The sequence below is a fragment of the Grammomys surdaster genome, unplaced genomic scaffold (genome assembly GCF_004785775.1).
Source record: "Grammomys surdaster isolate TR1022 unplaced genomic scaffold, NIH_TR_1.0 125808, whole genome shotgun sequence".
NCBI classification, from domain to species: domain Eukaryota; kingdom Metazoa; phylum Chordata; class Mammalia; order Rodentia; family Muridae; genus Grammomys; species Grammomys surdaster.
Genome location: NW_021620639.1, coordinates 914278 through 930462, shown reverse-complemented (window position 1 = coordinate 930462; position 16185 = coordinate 914278). Strand labels below are relative to the sequence as shown.

Genomic DNA, 16185 nt, shown 5'->3' with positions numbered 1-16185 from the left:
ACACATGTACACCCACACACATGTGTGCACACACACACACATGTACATACATGTGCCACCTTCTCCCATTGTAAAAAGCTGCAATGATGCCCTCCAGATCGCCCGCTAATATTAATGTCACATTTTGTTTACTTACTTTTTGACATGTGAATATGATTATAGTTTATAATACTATCTAAACTTTATTACCACCAGTTAATCATTGTATTACATTTTGTTCTTGTCTTGTGGACACATTTGCTATATTAGACTTTTAACAGACATAATGTGATGACGGATTTGAAGAAAACATATGCACCAATATTTGAGGTCAACCTCTATCTGAGGATCCCTGCTATGAATGACTCTCCAGAGGACCTTGACGGGAAGACCCAGAAGGCTGAGCAGGGCCGGGAAGAGTCTCTGGTGTATGATGACGATGAACTAGAGCACCGAATAAGAACTGTGAGTGAAGACCTGCTCAGCCAGTACAACCAGCCGAGCAAGTTTGGCATCCTCCTCAAGCGAATCCTTTCTGGTGAGGCAAAAGGCAGCAGGTGGCAGCTGGCAGTAAAGAGAGAAATTTAAGTTTATGCCATTTTAGTTATGCCATGTCAGCACGCATGCTAAAGGGAGCAGTGACAGACCACGGACCACCTTAGGGTCCATGCCATTGAACCACCTACAATGTCACTCTGGATTTCTGGGCCTTCCTTTTCAGGATAAGTGGCACCAAGAGCAGCTGCTAAAAGCACAGGAGTGCCACTCAGTGGTAGAATAATTGCCTAGCATATGTGAGGCCCACAGAAAAGGAAAAGAACACAGTCTGGGACTCTACCCCAGATCTCTGTTCTCAATATCAGAGTCTGGGATGCACTGCTGGAGTATCCCTTTCAGCCCGGCTCTACAACTGATTCTCAGAGTATTTAGAGAATACTGATATTAAGTTGTTGTCTAGCATTTTAAACTGTTAATAAATTTTTACCTTGTCTTTGTTTCAATGAATTTGAATAGACTCGGGACTCCTGCTTGAGTCTGATCAAGAACGCTTCTACAATAAGTACGTATGGACCATTTTACAAGCATCTGTGTTCTGTTGAGTACTGCGAGCCCTTGAATGTACTCTCACATACTGTTTTCCCACAGATTTTCTGAATTCCCAACAAACCTCCTTATGGAACCCAACAGACTGGACTTTTCAACACAATTCCAAAATATGATAGCAGCTATAGAAAAGTATGTAAGTAAGTATCAGGAAGGCTTGGTGCCTTCTTTGGAGATCTTTCTTACATCAATGTTATTTGGTGCTCTTAGTCAGTCATATATATGGCAGATATAAACAAGAGATCACCATTCTTAGTGTTTGATAAAGCAATGGTTTTTTAGAATTATTTGAAGATGATGATGATGATGAGTGTGTCTGTGTGTGTGTGTGTGTGTGTGTGTGTGGTGTTAGCTTTTTCTCAAGGAATAGAGCTGATAGAATAAGTTGCAGAATAAATCCACCTATATATATGTATGTATACATATATATAGGAGGATTCATATATCCATATATATGGGTATGTATAAATACACACACTCACTCACACAGGGATTTATCCAAGTGTCTTACAGCCTGTTGTTTGACTAGTCCAATATTGGCCATGTTAGAGTAGAAAGGCCTAGAATCCAGTAGTTATTCGGTCCAAGAGACTAAATGTCTTAGCAGTCTCAGTAGGTCACTAGAGTCCCAGGAAAGTCCTAGAGAGTTTCTGGTCTTCAGTCTGTGTTGGAATCCCACAGAAATAGGTTCTAATACCACTGAAGGAATATCTCAGCAACAGGATAGATGAACTTGCTAGGCAAAATGAGGGCAAACCAGCAAAAAAGTAAAAGCTTCCTTCTTCCATGTCCTTTGATGTGGACTGGCACCAAGAGATGTGGACCAAATTTAGGGTGCGTCTTCCCAGCTCAAATGATGTAATCAAGCCAATCCCTCGCAGGATTGTCTAGCCACTTGTCTTTTCATATGTTACAGATGTAGTTAAGTCAGCATCCAAAATTAGCCTTCGCACATCAGCATCAAGAAGCAACTCAAGGCTTGAGTTATTTGAATTTTATGTCATAGCATTACAAAAACCTTGTTTCTGCCTTGAATACATTTTAAATGATTGTTTTCAGCTATATGAGTATAATCTAAGATTATATGACAGTGGCTACCTTTGCCAAAGAACTTATTCATCCCTTACAATAGGTTTTAGAAAAAAAATGTAAGCTAGTAGGACCTTTAGTAGCTCAGTTGTCATGTGACAGTTTGCTAAGTTCATTTGCTGTAGGCCTGCTTTAGCATGGTGCACTTGTTTCCGCCCAGGGATTTCTCACCTGGAATTAACTGCTTCTCTATAGAAATAATAGGTGTGCATCACTCTCTACTAATGTTTCTTAAATTTAGGGTAGAGATATTAATTATGAGGAGTAGGGTCCTCTGGCACTGTTTCCATATAGATTCTTTCTGCCACTTAGATTTTCCTTCTTTTATTTTTAGATTTAAGTTTCTCGGGTTAAAAACATCTGATTGCTCCCATGTCTTTTTTTTTCCCTCAGTATAAAATGGTTTTGTCATGTGATTGTTTTGAAATTTTCATTATAAATAACTCAAGGCTTCTACGAACATCACAAGTACAGTAGGTCACTTGTGCATGCTTGTCCCATGCTATCCATGCTGTGGTTGTCAAAACCACACACCCAACAGTATCCTGGAGCCAGTGAATCAACAGATCTGATTTAGACTCTAGGAGCTCTTCTCTCCTGTCTGCTTCCTGTTCCATGATCTGGAGTCCAGACTCACACATCACATTCAGTTCACTGGATTCTCGAGTCTTCCCATCTGTGACAGCTCCTTTTCTCGCCTTTTGTGACCTTAAGAGATTCTCATCTGCAGTATGTGAAGCTTTCTGGATTTTCCCAATGTTTGTGGAAAATGCTGTATTGTCAACTTTTAAAAGTTCCTTTACCCATTGCAATGAGGTGGCACATTTTGGAAATTTCTGTGTCACTAAGAATTGATAGATGGTTCATACTTCCTTACCAGATGGTTAAAGCACTTTGATGAGAGTCTACCCACTGCTAAAGAGAGGCCTTTCGAGTGTTGTAGTCAAATCTGTTATCAGTGGTATGTCTTGCAAACATTCTCCTCCTTAGCCTTAGCTTCTCAGTCTCCTCAACAGTGCTAAGCCACTCAGATTTATAAACCCCAGCACATCAATTGACTTCTATCATGCCTTATGCTTTAGGCTTTGTATCTAGGACTTTCTCAACTAAGGGTCACACTATTTTCTCCTAGAAGTTCATCTGTTTGTATTCTGTGTTTATCTTCATCTTGAGTTTGTTTGTGTAAGCCATAAAGTGTATGTCAAAGTTTCTTTTCTTGGTTGGGAGTGAAGAGACTAGACAACAGACTTCTGATCTGTCAACTCCTTCCCAGTAGGAGTCTTGTATTTGTCATGTATCTGTGCTCAAGACAGAACAACACTCTCCACACAAAGAACTAGATTCTCTGGTTTTATTTTCAGCATGGCTCCTCCCACAACTATAATCTGTGATGGTTCCTTCTGTTTATAATGTTAAATGCAAACCTTTGTACATGCTTATAAGTACCCCTATCAATACAGAATAGTGTCTGCTCATTAAGTCACTCAGCAAAAACTTTTAACAGGCCTAGATGCTACGGCTGATTTTAAAGTATTGCTTCTGAGAGGCATCTGGAAATCCTAACTGTTCAATGTTGTGTTCCAGCCACGATCATCCCTCTTCACCAAGACCCTCGCCTGTCCACCCTTGTTGACTTGGTTTCAGTTCCGGATTTATCTACTGAGACAAAAAATGTAGTCAAATACAAGAAGCATACCCGATGGCCAGATTTCTGTATCCTCTTTGACACAGATACTGACTACCAGAACAAAGTAAGTTTTGAGATAGAGCATCTTGGAGGTGGTTGGTAAGGAAGCAGAGCCCCAGTGAAATTATTGCATGAATGTGGCTTATGGAAAGCTTCAGAGCATCCTAGTCCATGGCAGTGGGAGAATCATCCCAGTCTGTCTCCCCAGGGTCCCTGGTCTCCATTTACCACAGTTTCTCAAATTTCCACTGTAGAAAGAACCTGTGGTTCTTTCATGACATTGTTTTGCCAATACATTGGTTTGCCATTTGCCGGCCCTTCCCTAATCACTTAAATGCATATTTTGTCCAAATTCACAGTAGAATATAATTATCTCAGCTTGTGTCTGAATTCTGTCATAACCAGATAAACTATGTCTTAAGAATTAAGTGAAATCAGAAATACACAGGACTGGCCTGCTCTGAGACTGTGTGAGGAGCATGTGCTTTTAAAGTTGGGTGACAGGCAGCGAACTAGATGGTTGGTCTCTTTAAGACATAGTTCAAAATAATACCTTGATTACAAATTAAACATCTGTGTAAACTTTGCATGAAAGTCATGTTAGTTAACTATGTTTCTTAGTCTTATTTCCAACATATGGCAATATTTAATTCCAGTTCTAAACAGAATGGACTGTACAAAGACTGTCGTTTAACGGAAGCCATCAGCCTGTCCAACAACGCAGTCCCACTCCTCTGATATAAGTTTGGAGTAAGGCTCTTGTTTCCAGATGGAACATGCTAACCATAATGATGTTTCCATTCTCAGATTGTGAATCTGCTGACTATTATTGGTAATTCAGTGGGCCTGGTTAGCGACTACAGCTGCAGGTTTCTGAAATATTGTTACATGGTAGAAAAGGCCAAAGTCATGACTACAAAATTGCCATTCTTGATGAACTTAACATCAGTGGAGTTTAAAAGTATAATACATAAATTCAGAAGCTACCTAAAGCAGATCGTGACCATGGCTATTGAGATGCGTCTTGGAATTTTTTGTGTGAAAAGTCTGGATTATCAATTAACATGCTTACCGTATGTTGATAGCATCATACAAATGAGCTACAACCTGTTGCGATGTACCATTGAGGACAGAAGTGCAAATCTATTAGAAGTAAGTCTTTACATTTTTCCTTTTTTGTTCAATTAATTATTAATTAATTCCAGCATGGGGTTGCTTCCCACCTCAATGGTTTATGTTCCCAAATGAAAACCACTACTCCATGCTGCTAGAATCTACCTCTGCCGATAATTCCTAGTTACTACTACTTATTAATTCCTATGTTCCATCTTGGCTGCTCTTCACTCCAATCAGTCAGCCCTCTGGGCCATGTTTTCTTGACCCGGAGCCCTGGGCACTCTCCTTGATTCTCTACCCAATGGTGGACTATGTCTCTCTTCTCTCCACACTCTCCTAACTCCCCTTCCTCTCCTCCCATCTCAAGCCCAGGAAATCCTAAAATTCCTCCTCTGTCTCTCCTCCCCAGCTATTGGCTGCTGCCTTCTTTATTTACCAATCAGAACCAACTGGGAGCAGGGTCCTAGAAGCTACATTCAGACCCTCTAGTGCAGACACTTTCTGGGGGGAACATAATTAGCATACACAATACTGGGAGGCAGAGGCAGAGGCAGGTGGATTTCTAAGTTCGAGGCCAACCTGGTCTACAGAGTGAGTTCCAGGACAGCCAAGGCTATACAGAGAAACCCTGTCTTGAAAAACAAAAAACAAAACAAAAACAGCATTCACAATACAAGCAGCTACACTTTTTCATAAGAGAATGTCAGATTAGATTATAACTTAAAGATGCACAATCAAAAATACACATAAGTATTATCCTCAGAAAATCCCAGAGTACTGTGATTATATTTACTTTCATTTTAAATCTTTGTGTATATGTGCATTCCTGTATGTGAATGTGACACATACGTGTGCTATGGCATGTATGTGTCCTGTGCCACATATGTGGAGGTCAAAAGACAACTTCAGGAGTTGTTTGACATAGTGTTTCTTGTTTGTATCATATAAACCAGGCTAGAGGCCCTTGGACTTCTGGGAATTCTTCTGCTCTACTTGATCTGGCCCTAGAATCCCTGGGATTACAGACATGCATGCTCCTGTGTCTGGGTTTTGTGTAGTTTATGGAGATCCAAACTTTGGTCCTCACACATGCATGGCAAGCACTTTACCCCACTGGACCCCTCCTCAGCACTTACACATGTTTTTACTGAACATCACTTTCTTTAGAACTTCCTGTGACCACGTGGGAGATGGCGCTCGGGTCACTGCCCATCTCTTGTTCTGTCTTTATAAGGCACGTCACTGTCTGACGTCATTGTTCTCCATCCCCCCAGTGAGAACGAGTCTTCTCTCTATGCCATGGACTGTCTGCTTTCTAAGACAAATATGGATCCTAGTGTACTAGCCGTTGCCTGTACCTGCATCCTCCCGCAGTGCCCGAGAAGAGCTTCAAGATGGGAGTTTATAATAACAGCTATCTTTTTTTTTTCTTTATTTGGCCAGACTACCAATACTTCTTAAACCCAAAGTTACAAGCTAGCCGTCGACTGTGCCTCTGCTGTATAACTGAGAGGATAGCATCATTCTTGCACATACCAACTCTCATGTAGCATAAAACCTTATCAGAAGTAGTGAACAGAGCTTGGGTGGACCAGAAATAACTTTCAAGAAAGGAGACATGCCAGTGTCGGGGAGGCACTGAGTACAGGCAGGAAATTGCAGGCGAGTGTTAATGTAGCAGTTACGTATGACTCCTACCGGCAGCAACAACAGCAGCAAAAGGACTGTCGCTTACACAAGTTAGAACTAATTTCTCTGATGGGCAGTAGTAGTGCCCACATAGTCACTTGTAGGAGGAATGGTGGAGCATCTCTATGTAAGCCAGGGGCTGTGCAGCTGCAAAAAAACATGTCCTACAGGAGACCCTAATTGAGAACTGCCTGAGAGACCAAGGATTGCTTGTGCAGAAAATACCAGCCAATCAGGAACTGCTGTTTAGAAGAGATGCTTTCTTGAGACCAATGAGGCATGGGTGGAGGGTATTAAAGGAGCTTGCAGCAGCATTCAGATGAGCTTGCTGTGGTGTTTCTCATCTGCTCCCAGAGTCTGTGTCATTGACTCTGCGCCACCTCACCTCCAACCCCCAAGGGCAGAAAGGGTCGGGCAGTGAGTAGTCCAGAGCACAGGCAGCAGTCACCGGGAACACTGGCTGCTTTGCACTCACTGTGTGCTTCCCTAAGCATCTCTGATGTCACATCCTGTTAGGCAGCAGGGCAGAAGAAGGCAACATGCCTATTATGGGTGTAGGAAGCCGGCAATACAATGTCTCAATGGAGTTATCTTTCTACTGAGTTTACTCACACCATCTCTTGTTTTAAGTTATATTCATTCATTCCTCAAAAATAGTATTTTTATCAATTCCTTGAGAATTTCATACAATGTATTTGATACTTTTCACCTCCTTCCCCAATTCTTCCCAGATATCCAGTTATCCCCCACATCTCTACTCCACAAATTGATGTTCTCTGTCTTCTCAATCTCTCTCTCTCTCTCTCTCTCTCTCTCTCTCTCTCTCTCTCTCTCTCTCTCTCTCTCTCCTCCCCTCCCCCTCTCTCCTCCCTCTCCCTCTCCTTCTTCCTCTCCTCTCTCTCCTCTCTCTCCTCTCTCTTTTCCTCTTCTCTCTCCCTCTCTCTCTCTCCCCCTTCCCCCTCCTCCTTCCCCTCCCTCTCTCTCTCCTCTCTCTCTCCCTCTTCCTCTCCTCTCTCCTCTCTCTCCCTCTCTCTCTCTCTCCTCTCTCTCTCTCCCCCTCTCCCTCTCTCTCCTCTCTCTCCCTCTCCTCTCTCTCCTCTCTCTCTCTTCCTCTCTCCTCTCTCTCTCTCCTCTCTCTCCTCTCTCTCCTCTCTCCTCTCCCTCCTCTCCCTCCTCTCTCTCCTCTCCCTCCTCTCTCTCCTCTCTCTCCTCTCTCTCCTCTCCCTCCTCTCCCTTCTCTCTCCTCTCTCCTCTCTCTCCTCTCTCTCTCTCCTCTCTCTCCTCTCTCTCCTCTCTCTCCTCTCTCCTGTCTCTCCTCTCTTTCTTAAACCCATCAAGTCTAGCCCACTCTGCCCAGCTAGTCTTGGGGGTAGAGCCTACTCTAGAGTGTAGTTGAGCTGCCCTGGGTGAAACAATTAAAGAAAACAGACTCTCCCTCTTCCAGAAGCTATCAAATGCTAGTAGCTCCCTAGCTAGGGGTGGGACTTCCTGCCTGCCCACCTCCCCTCTCCATGCGGGGGTATCCTCAGGCTTGGCCTGACACAGTGCATTCTGAATGACAAGTCTGTCCATTCTGTTACAACCCCTGTGTGATGGAAGTGTACCTGCCCTGTTGTGCCCAGAAAGCACAATTCCTCTGAAGTCACCCACCAACCCTGCCCCCTCTTCTCTAAAATTCCAAGCTTTGAAGGAAAGGACTGTGATGGGTGTCCCACTTAGGGATCAGTGTTCCACAGGTCCCCATTCTTTTCACCGTGACCCCTTAGGGATCTCAGTGTTAATTGCCATCTATTGCAAGAAGAGGTTTCTCTAATAGTCATTGAATCGTACTTCTGTAACTTACCACACACCTGATCTTAGACTAATTTGAGGCTCGGTTCCTTGTCTGCAAAGTAGAGAAAATAACACCTAATTATCAAACACGATAAAAAGAGACTGTGGCCTGGAGAATGTAGCATATAAACAGTCAGAACGCCCATTCCAGCCTCACTCTCGCGGGTCTCATCACATGGGTTTCATAAAGTATTGTGCATGTCTAATAGCATGTATGTTACATATGAACTCTAAAGCACTTTCAGATCATGGTGGAAGGACTGGACCATGGAGTCCTCTAGCATTTAACAAATGCATAAGATTAGGACCAGTCTGTATGGCATCACACATGCAAGTGTATGAGATTACACTTGTAGAAGTCAGAACTCTGAAACAGTAACGTGGTTTCCTAAAACAGTGACGTCATTGAACACTTGTCATCAGTGTGCTAATCCTTTCAGATTTTAGAATCATCACTGCGCCAGCTGGACTATGAGCCTGCAGACGTGGAAGAATTTGTGGAGCATTTTAATTTTTTGGATGAAATTTCCTCAAGCGTAATTCAAATAGAAAAAGATTTCTGCACAATTTCTGAGCTATATTCCGTTGTGAGACATTACCAGATAGATGTGTCGGAAGAGCAGATCGCCATCTACAGAATTATCTTCATGAAGTTCAATCATCTGAAAACATCTATGAAGTTACTTGCCACGAATAAAGAAGCCAGCCTCACTAAATTCAGGAACAGTCTGGAATCGTATATTGTCAGCCTACGAGTGGATGTCAGTAACTTAAAAGATAAAGTAAGTGCTTTTTAAATTTGTTACTATTTTTATAGTCTTATTTTTATATTTTAAAATTTTTTATCTTAGTCTCATGTAATACTATGGTTTTATATATTCATTTTTTATGGAATCATAACTAAATAATGCAATCCAAATATACTTACCCTGTGTGGTGCTTTGAATGAGAAATGTCCTCCTTTTGAATGCTTGGTCCCCAGTTGGTGGCACTGTTTGGTTAGTAAGGCATGGCCTTACTGGAGGAGGTACATTACATTACCAGGTGGGGGCTTTACCCTCTCTGCCGCCTGTCTGAGCTTGAGGGAGTGAGCGCTCAGCTTTCTGCTCTGGCTATAGTGAGTTTTTATCACCCTGTAACTGTAAACCAGAATAAACTCTTCCTTCTATAAGCTGCCTTGGTCACAGCATTTTATCACAGCATCAGAAAAGTAGCTAAGATACCATGAGATTCACAAATAGAATTTTGATGATTTGTGAAGTTGAATGGGACATAAGATCACATATGTCCTTTTTTAGTAATTCTACCAAGAAGTTAGCATTTTCTTCATCTCTGAATGTGATAAACAAGGCAGCAAAATTCTTCAACAACTCCATAAAAGGGATGATGCACACATGCATGCATGCACTCACACACTTTTCCTAAAATAGTTCTAGGTGTTTGAGTCAAATGGTAATATTCACTTTTCATTCACTTTGTCACATGAAAACGGGGGTTATTTACTAAAGATGTTGCCATTAAGACATGTTTGTGTTCTGAACAATCTGGCCTCTTCCCTGTTGGTTTTAGATCAGAAGTCCTATCCTGCTTTCCGCCTCTACTCCAATACCAAAAGCCAAGGAAATCGTGCAGTCTCTCTCAGCAGAGGCTGAAGGCTTGACTTTAAAGGTGAAAACATACTCCAGCTACCAGGACTACTACGATGAAGCCCACTTCCACATGAACGCTCTTAACGTGGAGGAGATCACGCAGATCGTGTTGTCGGAGATCTCTGACATTGAGTGTGACCTGATGCTGAGGAAATTATTATGGGAAGCTCAAGAAGAGTGGGGGACACATTTCTGGCAGTGGAGGAACTGTACTCTCCAAAGCATTGATATCGACTTAGTGAAGAACAATGTCTCCAAGTGGCTGCATATAATCATTGTACTGGAAAAAGGTAGTGTGTGCTTCTCCAAGCTTCCTATCCACAAAAGGCAAAACAGTCTCGCTTTCTCAGATTGTTTGGTTAAAAAATGTGAACATATTATAAGCTGACACATTTTCTGGCATTTTCAGGCTTACCTAAGAATGATATGGTAGCACTGCTGAAGCAGTCAGTGTCCGACTTCAAACGAGAGCTGCCTATCATCACGGCCTTAGGAAACCCCTGTCTCAAGGCACGGCACTGGAAGGCTCTGCGTGACATCACTGGAAAGTCAATCTCTCTGGATAAAAACCTCTCCATAGAGAAACTTCTAGCTCTCAAGGTAAATATAAATAGTTGACAAGAACACAGAATCATGAAGGGTTGGTTTTAATTGTAGACAAGGAGAGCTACCATGAACATAAAGTACAAAGCAGGGAGGTTAGTGGTGTGCCTGGGCCAGTGGGGAATCAGTGACAGGATGTCACCTGTAGTGGGAGAGGGGGCAGGCTTTCATTTTACCTTCATTACTGAAGTAGGTAGAGAACAATAACACTTTTTTATGTGACAAACATCATTCTTTAACATGCTAGTTCTTGTAGAAATTACATTTTATAGGAATAGAAATAGCAAATGCCTCTAGTTCATTCTATATACAGTGAAAATGTATTATGAACATATTAGGATGGCCTTACCAATAATGATATTTTGTTTGAAATGCCAAATTAGTCACAGTTTGATTCCCCACAAAACTCTGTTATGTAGAGCTGTGATGTGGCTTAGTTTGTAGAGAGCCGGTCTAGCACTGGACCCCTGTGTTCTCTTCCTAGGACTACGCAAACCAACCTGGCACATGGCACATGCCTGGAATCTCAGCACTCTGGAGGTGGGGGGGGGTAGGATCAGAAGTTTGAGGTCATCCTTGACTACATAGCCTATTTGAGGCCAGCCTAGTCTATATGAAATTCTGTCTCAAAAAGATAACAAAGCAAATGAGAAGCTATACAACAAGAAGTTTCAGTTTTCATTGTTTGAAAAGGCTCTATTTTCCTTGCTAGCCTATAAGAACTTCCATTTATGTTTAATTTTTTGGTAATCAAAGCCAGCATATTATGACCATAATTCTGTTGTAAGGGGGAATATGGGAAATACTTTGAAGGAATTTTAGAAGAGAGAGTTTTTAAAGCGAGAGTGTTTAAAGTCTCTAGACCTAACCTGAGTCCCCCTCCAGAACTCCAGACGGTCATATTACCTCAGTCCCCCTCCAGAACGCCAGACGGTCATATTACCTCAGTCCCCCTCCAGAACTCCAGACAGTCATATTACCTCAGTCCCCCTCCAGAGCTCCAGACGGTCATATTTCTGTTCATGTTTCCATTCATGTACTCAAGCTCTGTTCAGAAAATCAGACTGCCTTTTATTACCCACCTCCGAAAGTCTTGTCTTCTCCTGCCCTCCCTTGGCTCAGCAACGGCAGCTCTGTCCTTCATCTCCTTATGTGAAGTAACATTTGTGTTCTCCTGGTCACCTAGTCTGCACACTACTCAGCTCTCTCACTATTTCCTGGCTTGCTCCAGTGCCACCCAAGTGACCTCTGCCCCACAGAGCACCTCACTGAGACAAGGGTCAGTGCTAACAGCTGAGCTCATTTGAACTAGCTTGCTGAAAATCTAGGACACCTCAGGTATTTTAATTGTGGTGTCTTGGACAAGTGGAACTACTCATGAACAGGTCAGGTTAAGGCATTTCAGGCGGTCACCTGGTGGCCGGCATGAAACAGTGCCCTGCGGTACCCAATATAATACCTCTGAGCCATCCTCGACTTAGTACTATGATGAGTAGTTTAATAAGAAAGTCTGGTACAGATTTTAGAGGGTCCAAATTACTGAACACGAAGAGAAGTGAGTAAGGTTTGCAGACGATGCAGTGGACCACAGCCCAGGGCCAGAGCAGCCCACTTCTCTCTAAGTTATAACAGCAGAGCTAGGGAGAGGACTACCTTGTGGACAGGTTCTAGTAAGGGAGGAGTGATCAGCCTATGTAAGTTTTCAAAAACCTACATTTCTTGGTCTTGACTAGGAGATGAGAGTCATGCCGAAAGATTTTGTGGGACGTCTTAACCCTAATGAATGCATCCATCTGTTTGAGGTTATTTATAGTGTTATGCAGTTATATGGTAAGGTTCTGTCTAAGAAGTACAGGCTCTTGGGAAACTCTCATGTGAAAAGCATGCCATAAAGTAACTTAGAAGAGAAAAGGAACTGTCCTGCCATAACTGATCATTTGCACTTTTGAGACTTTGTGCTCCATGGTACCAAGAGATAAGTCATTAAAGGCACTGTCATGCTTTAAAGCTGTCACAGTGTCATTGAAGACCCACTTTGTCCACTAAGCTTTGGTCATAAAGACTTGTCAGGACTAGATTCACATGGCTCAAGTTTTGTCTTACACATGCCTGTGTCTGGATTTTATTTTTAACCATCTTGAGTATATTGAGCAAAAATGTTTATCTTTAGCATAAAACTTTTAGATAGTTCTGTGGGTTTTTAGTCTATGTTAGCTGAATAATAGATGTTCAAAAGCAAGCTTAGTCTTAGTGCTGTTGGCTAAATCCTTAAGTACTCCTGGTCAGTTCCAGTCCTGAGTGCCATCTTTGGTAACTCATAATAGACGGTGAACATTAGTCATTTTCTGGTTCATAGCCCTCACTGTGATCCATTAGCAAAACATAGAGATTAAACCTCATTCTTAGCCCTGGAGAGATTATGTACAGGAGTAGTGTAGATTCAGCTTTCTAACAACACACAAGAACAGCAATCCTAGACAGTTCATTCTAAAGGTAGAGACTGAGAAGTTATCTGAGTACCTTCTAGTCTGGTGAGTGAATCTAATAATTTTCTGTCAGGAGCTTAAGGGAACTTGAAGTCACTATATACGGGAGGAAGGCCTGTCTATTTCACTAATGCATAAAAAAAAAGCAAAACAAAATACCCTTAATCCTAGGGCGATCTAGCAAATCAAAAGAAGCTATAGAAATCAGAGTCCTTCAGGTTGCTCTCTTGGGTCAATACTCTAATGCTAGAAGATACATTATAGAAAGAAAAAGCTCACTTCAAAGTAGCAAAGACATAGGGATTGGTGCAGAGGAAAAGACCTTGAAGGAAAAGGCATTGTCTGCACATACATGAGGTGCACACAAACTCTTCACCCCATCTGGGACACGAGGAAAAGGACACTCGAGGTGAGCATGAAGCACGTGAAGTGGTTGGAGTGGCTCAACAAAGCTCTGTCACCACACAGACACTGGAGTTAACCTCGCCAGCGTCAGATCTGCACTTCCTTACACCTTTCAAGAAACAAGTTTAAGTGTTCTATTATAGATGCTTTGGGAATTATTTGTTCCTTTGGATAGTAATTTCTTCATTTCAGATGTTTCCATATGAAAAAAAAATAAATGAGATATCAGTCTCAGCAACTAACGAAGCCGCCCTTGAAAAAATGCTGTTTAAGATCATCGAGCTCTGGAACACGTCCCCCCTGCACCTGGTCCCTCACCTCACCGAGGGCCGCTCCATCCTGATCATTTCGTCCACCGACGACGTGATAGCCCAGCTGGAAGACTCCCAGGCCATCCTTTCCACAATCAAAGGATCTTCCTATCTCAGGCCAATTAAGGTAACAGCTGTGGGCAAAGCTCTGGGAATGTTTTCATTTTCCTCAGTCTGTCAGTTCAACTTTGCTTTCTGAAAACTCATATTTGATTCTCAAATATTTAGATCTTTCACATATTTACAGAGAAAATAGAATATTTAATAGTGTGAACACTAAAAATAACTTTATAGAAGTACTTACTTTTTATCAGGAAATATCAAATTTTAATTTGGATGGGCAAGATAACTTTAGATGAGATTTAAAAAATACTCCCACAAAATACACCTTTTACCAGTTTCTTGTAACTCATAGCTGGTTGCCCTGCATCTAATAACTTACATAAAATTAATTTTTAAACTTAATAAACTTAATCAGGTATGTACTGATAGACTATTCAATAACAAAATTAATATAATTGGTATTCAGATATGTACCACTATATGAATAGACTAGAGAGAGTCATAGAAAGGTATGTACTCAACAAGTGGAATTCATATCATTTGTATGTAAGTAAACATTTAAGGAAAAGTGTCATTTAGATGGGCCTTAAAGAGAAAACAATGTATTACAAGAAGAGAATGGATTATATTGTCAAACAACATCAAATAAAAATCATAGTCAACAGAAAAAAACAAGATTCACCTAAAATGAGATACAAAAAATATAATTAAAATTTTTTTACTTTAGAAATTGTCAGCAAGAACAAAGTTATACATCTGACCAGGTTGCAGTTAAATAAAGCCTTGTGAGAATGCATGGTGCACTAAATGCCTTTATTAAAATAAAAATTAATTGGAAGTTGTAAATTAGGCCTTTAATTCTGGCACTTGGGGAAAGAGAAGCAGTTGGATCTCTGTGAGTTCAAAGCCAGTCATACAAAGCTTATTCCAGGTCACCAAGGGCTACACAATAAGACCCTGTCTTTAAAAATAGTCAATCAATCAATCAGTGTAATTTATGTTATATTTTATCAGTTATACCTTAATACAATATGGAAGCAAGTACAGAATAAAGAACACTAGTAAATGCCAAAAGACAAATACAAATGAGTTTAAAGCAAGTCTTTCTGAGGGATCAGTGGGGATGAGCTAATCTACTGGTTTGTAAATAAGCAATGTATTTTATTATCAATTTTTAACCAGTTTCTCACTATTTTTAAAAAATGTAATAGTTAGAAAAAAAGATCTAGACTACGGAGTTTTCTAAATAAAGCCTACTAGGCAGGATGGTGGTCCACACCTTTAATCTCAGTCTTCTGAAGCAGAGGTAGGCAGACTCAGAGATATTATGTGCATACATACACATGTACAGACAGACTTAATGTAGAGATTGGAATAGTGTGTCTACCAAACACCTGGTTGTCATTACATGACAGAAATTGTTCATGTTAATTTTATAATCTGTGCATGTTACATACGTTAATTTTATGTATATGTGCAAGTCCTATGAAAAGACTTGCCTATCACATGACCTAGGAGAAAACTGGATGAACTGGGCATTTGAAACTGAGCAAAGCCAGCTTTGCCCTCATTTATGTGATTCCTTATCAGGACTTTTGTGTCAATGATTACTGATTGCCTCACCTCAATTTCCATTATATGGTTGTTACAGAGTAATTTCATGTGTTTTAATTGTTATATGTGGATTTTCCCTCTTTTGTAGCATCTTGTGAATGAATGGAATCAAAACCTAACCCTCTTCTCTCAGACCATTGATGAATGGATGACCTGTCAAAGAAACTGGCTTTCTCTTGAACCAGTCTTTCAGTCTTTAGAAATACAAAAGTAAGAAAAATATACCATGTACATATGGGTTAAAAAATACATGGGGAATTTAACTCCTATAATCTTCCAGAAATGATATCTTCAATGAATGAACATCAGCTGTGGTTTGAATGTGAATGATTGAATATTTGATCTTAAGCTATTCATGTTGTGTAGGAAGACTGGTGAGCTTTTAGGAGATATGGCGCTTGCAGGAGGAAACAGAATTGAGGTTTCATAACCCATGGAGCATCCTATTTGTTCTCAGCTTCCTGACTGTGGTTTCCAGCATCTGGTTTCCTGCTCCAGCTGCCGTGTCTTCTTATCCTTGTGGGATATAACACATCAACACACACATACACACACAC

At 41.2% G+C, this 16185-nt stretch overlaps 1 protein-coding gene across 1 annotated transcript in view; it reads left to right on the top strand.

Moving 5' to 3' along the window:
• Dnah14 (dynein axonemal heavy chain 14) overlaps positions 1-16185 on the top strand; it is a 196983-nt gene that overhangs the window by 24301 nt on the left and 156497 nt on the right. The window contains exons 12-21 of the mRNA XM_028789300.1: positions 250-517; positions 994-1039; positions 1126-1223; positions 3757-3923; positions 4667-5011; positions 8938-9279; positions 10067-10436; positions 10556-10746; positions 13833-14078; positions 15717-15838. Of these exons, the coding sequence (XP_028645133.1) occupies positions 250-517; positions 994-1039; positions 1126-1223; positions 3757-3923; positions 4667-5011; positions 8938-9279; positions 10067-10436; positions 10556-10746; positions 13833-14078; positions 15717-15838 (2195 nt within the window). The remainder of the gene's footprint in view (positions 1-249; positions 518-993; positions 1040-1125; positions 1224-3756; positions 3924-4666; positions 5012-8937; positions 9280-10066; positions 10437-10555; positions 10747-13832; positions 14079-15716; positions 15839-16185) is intronic.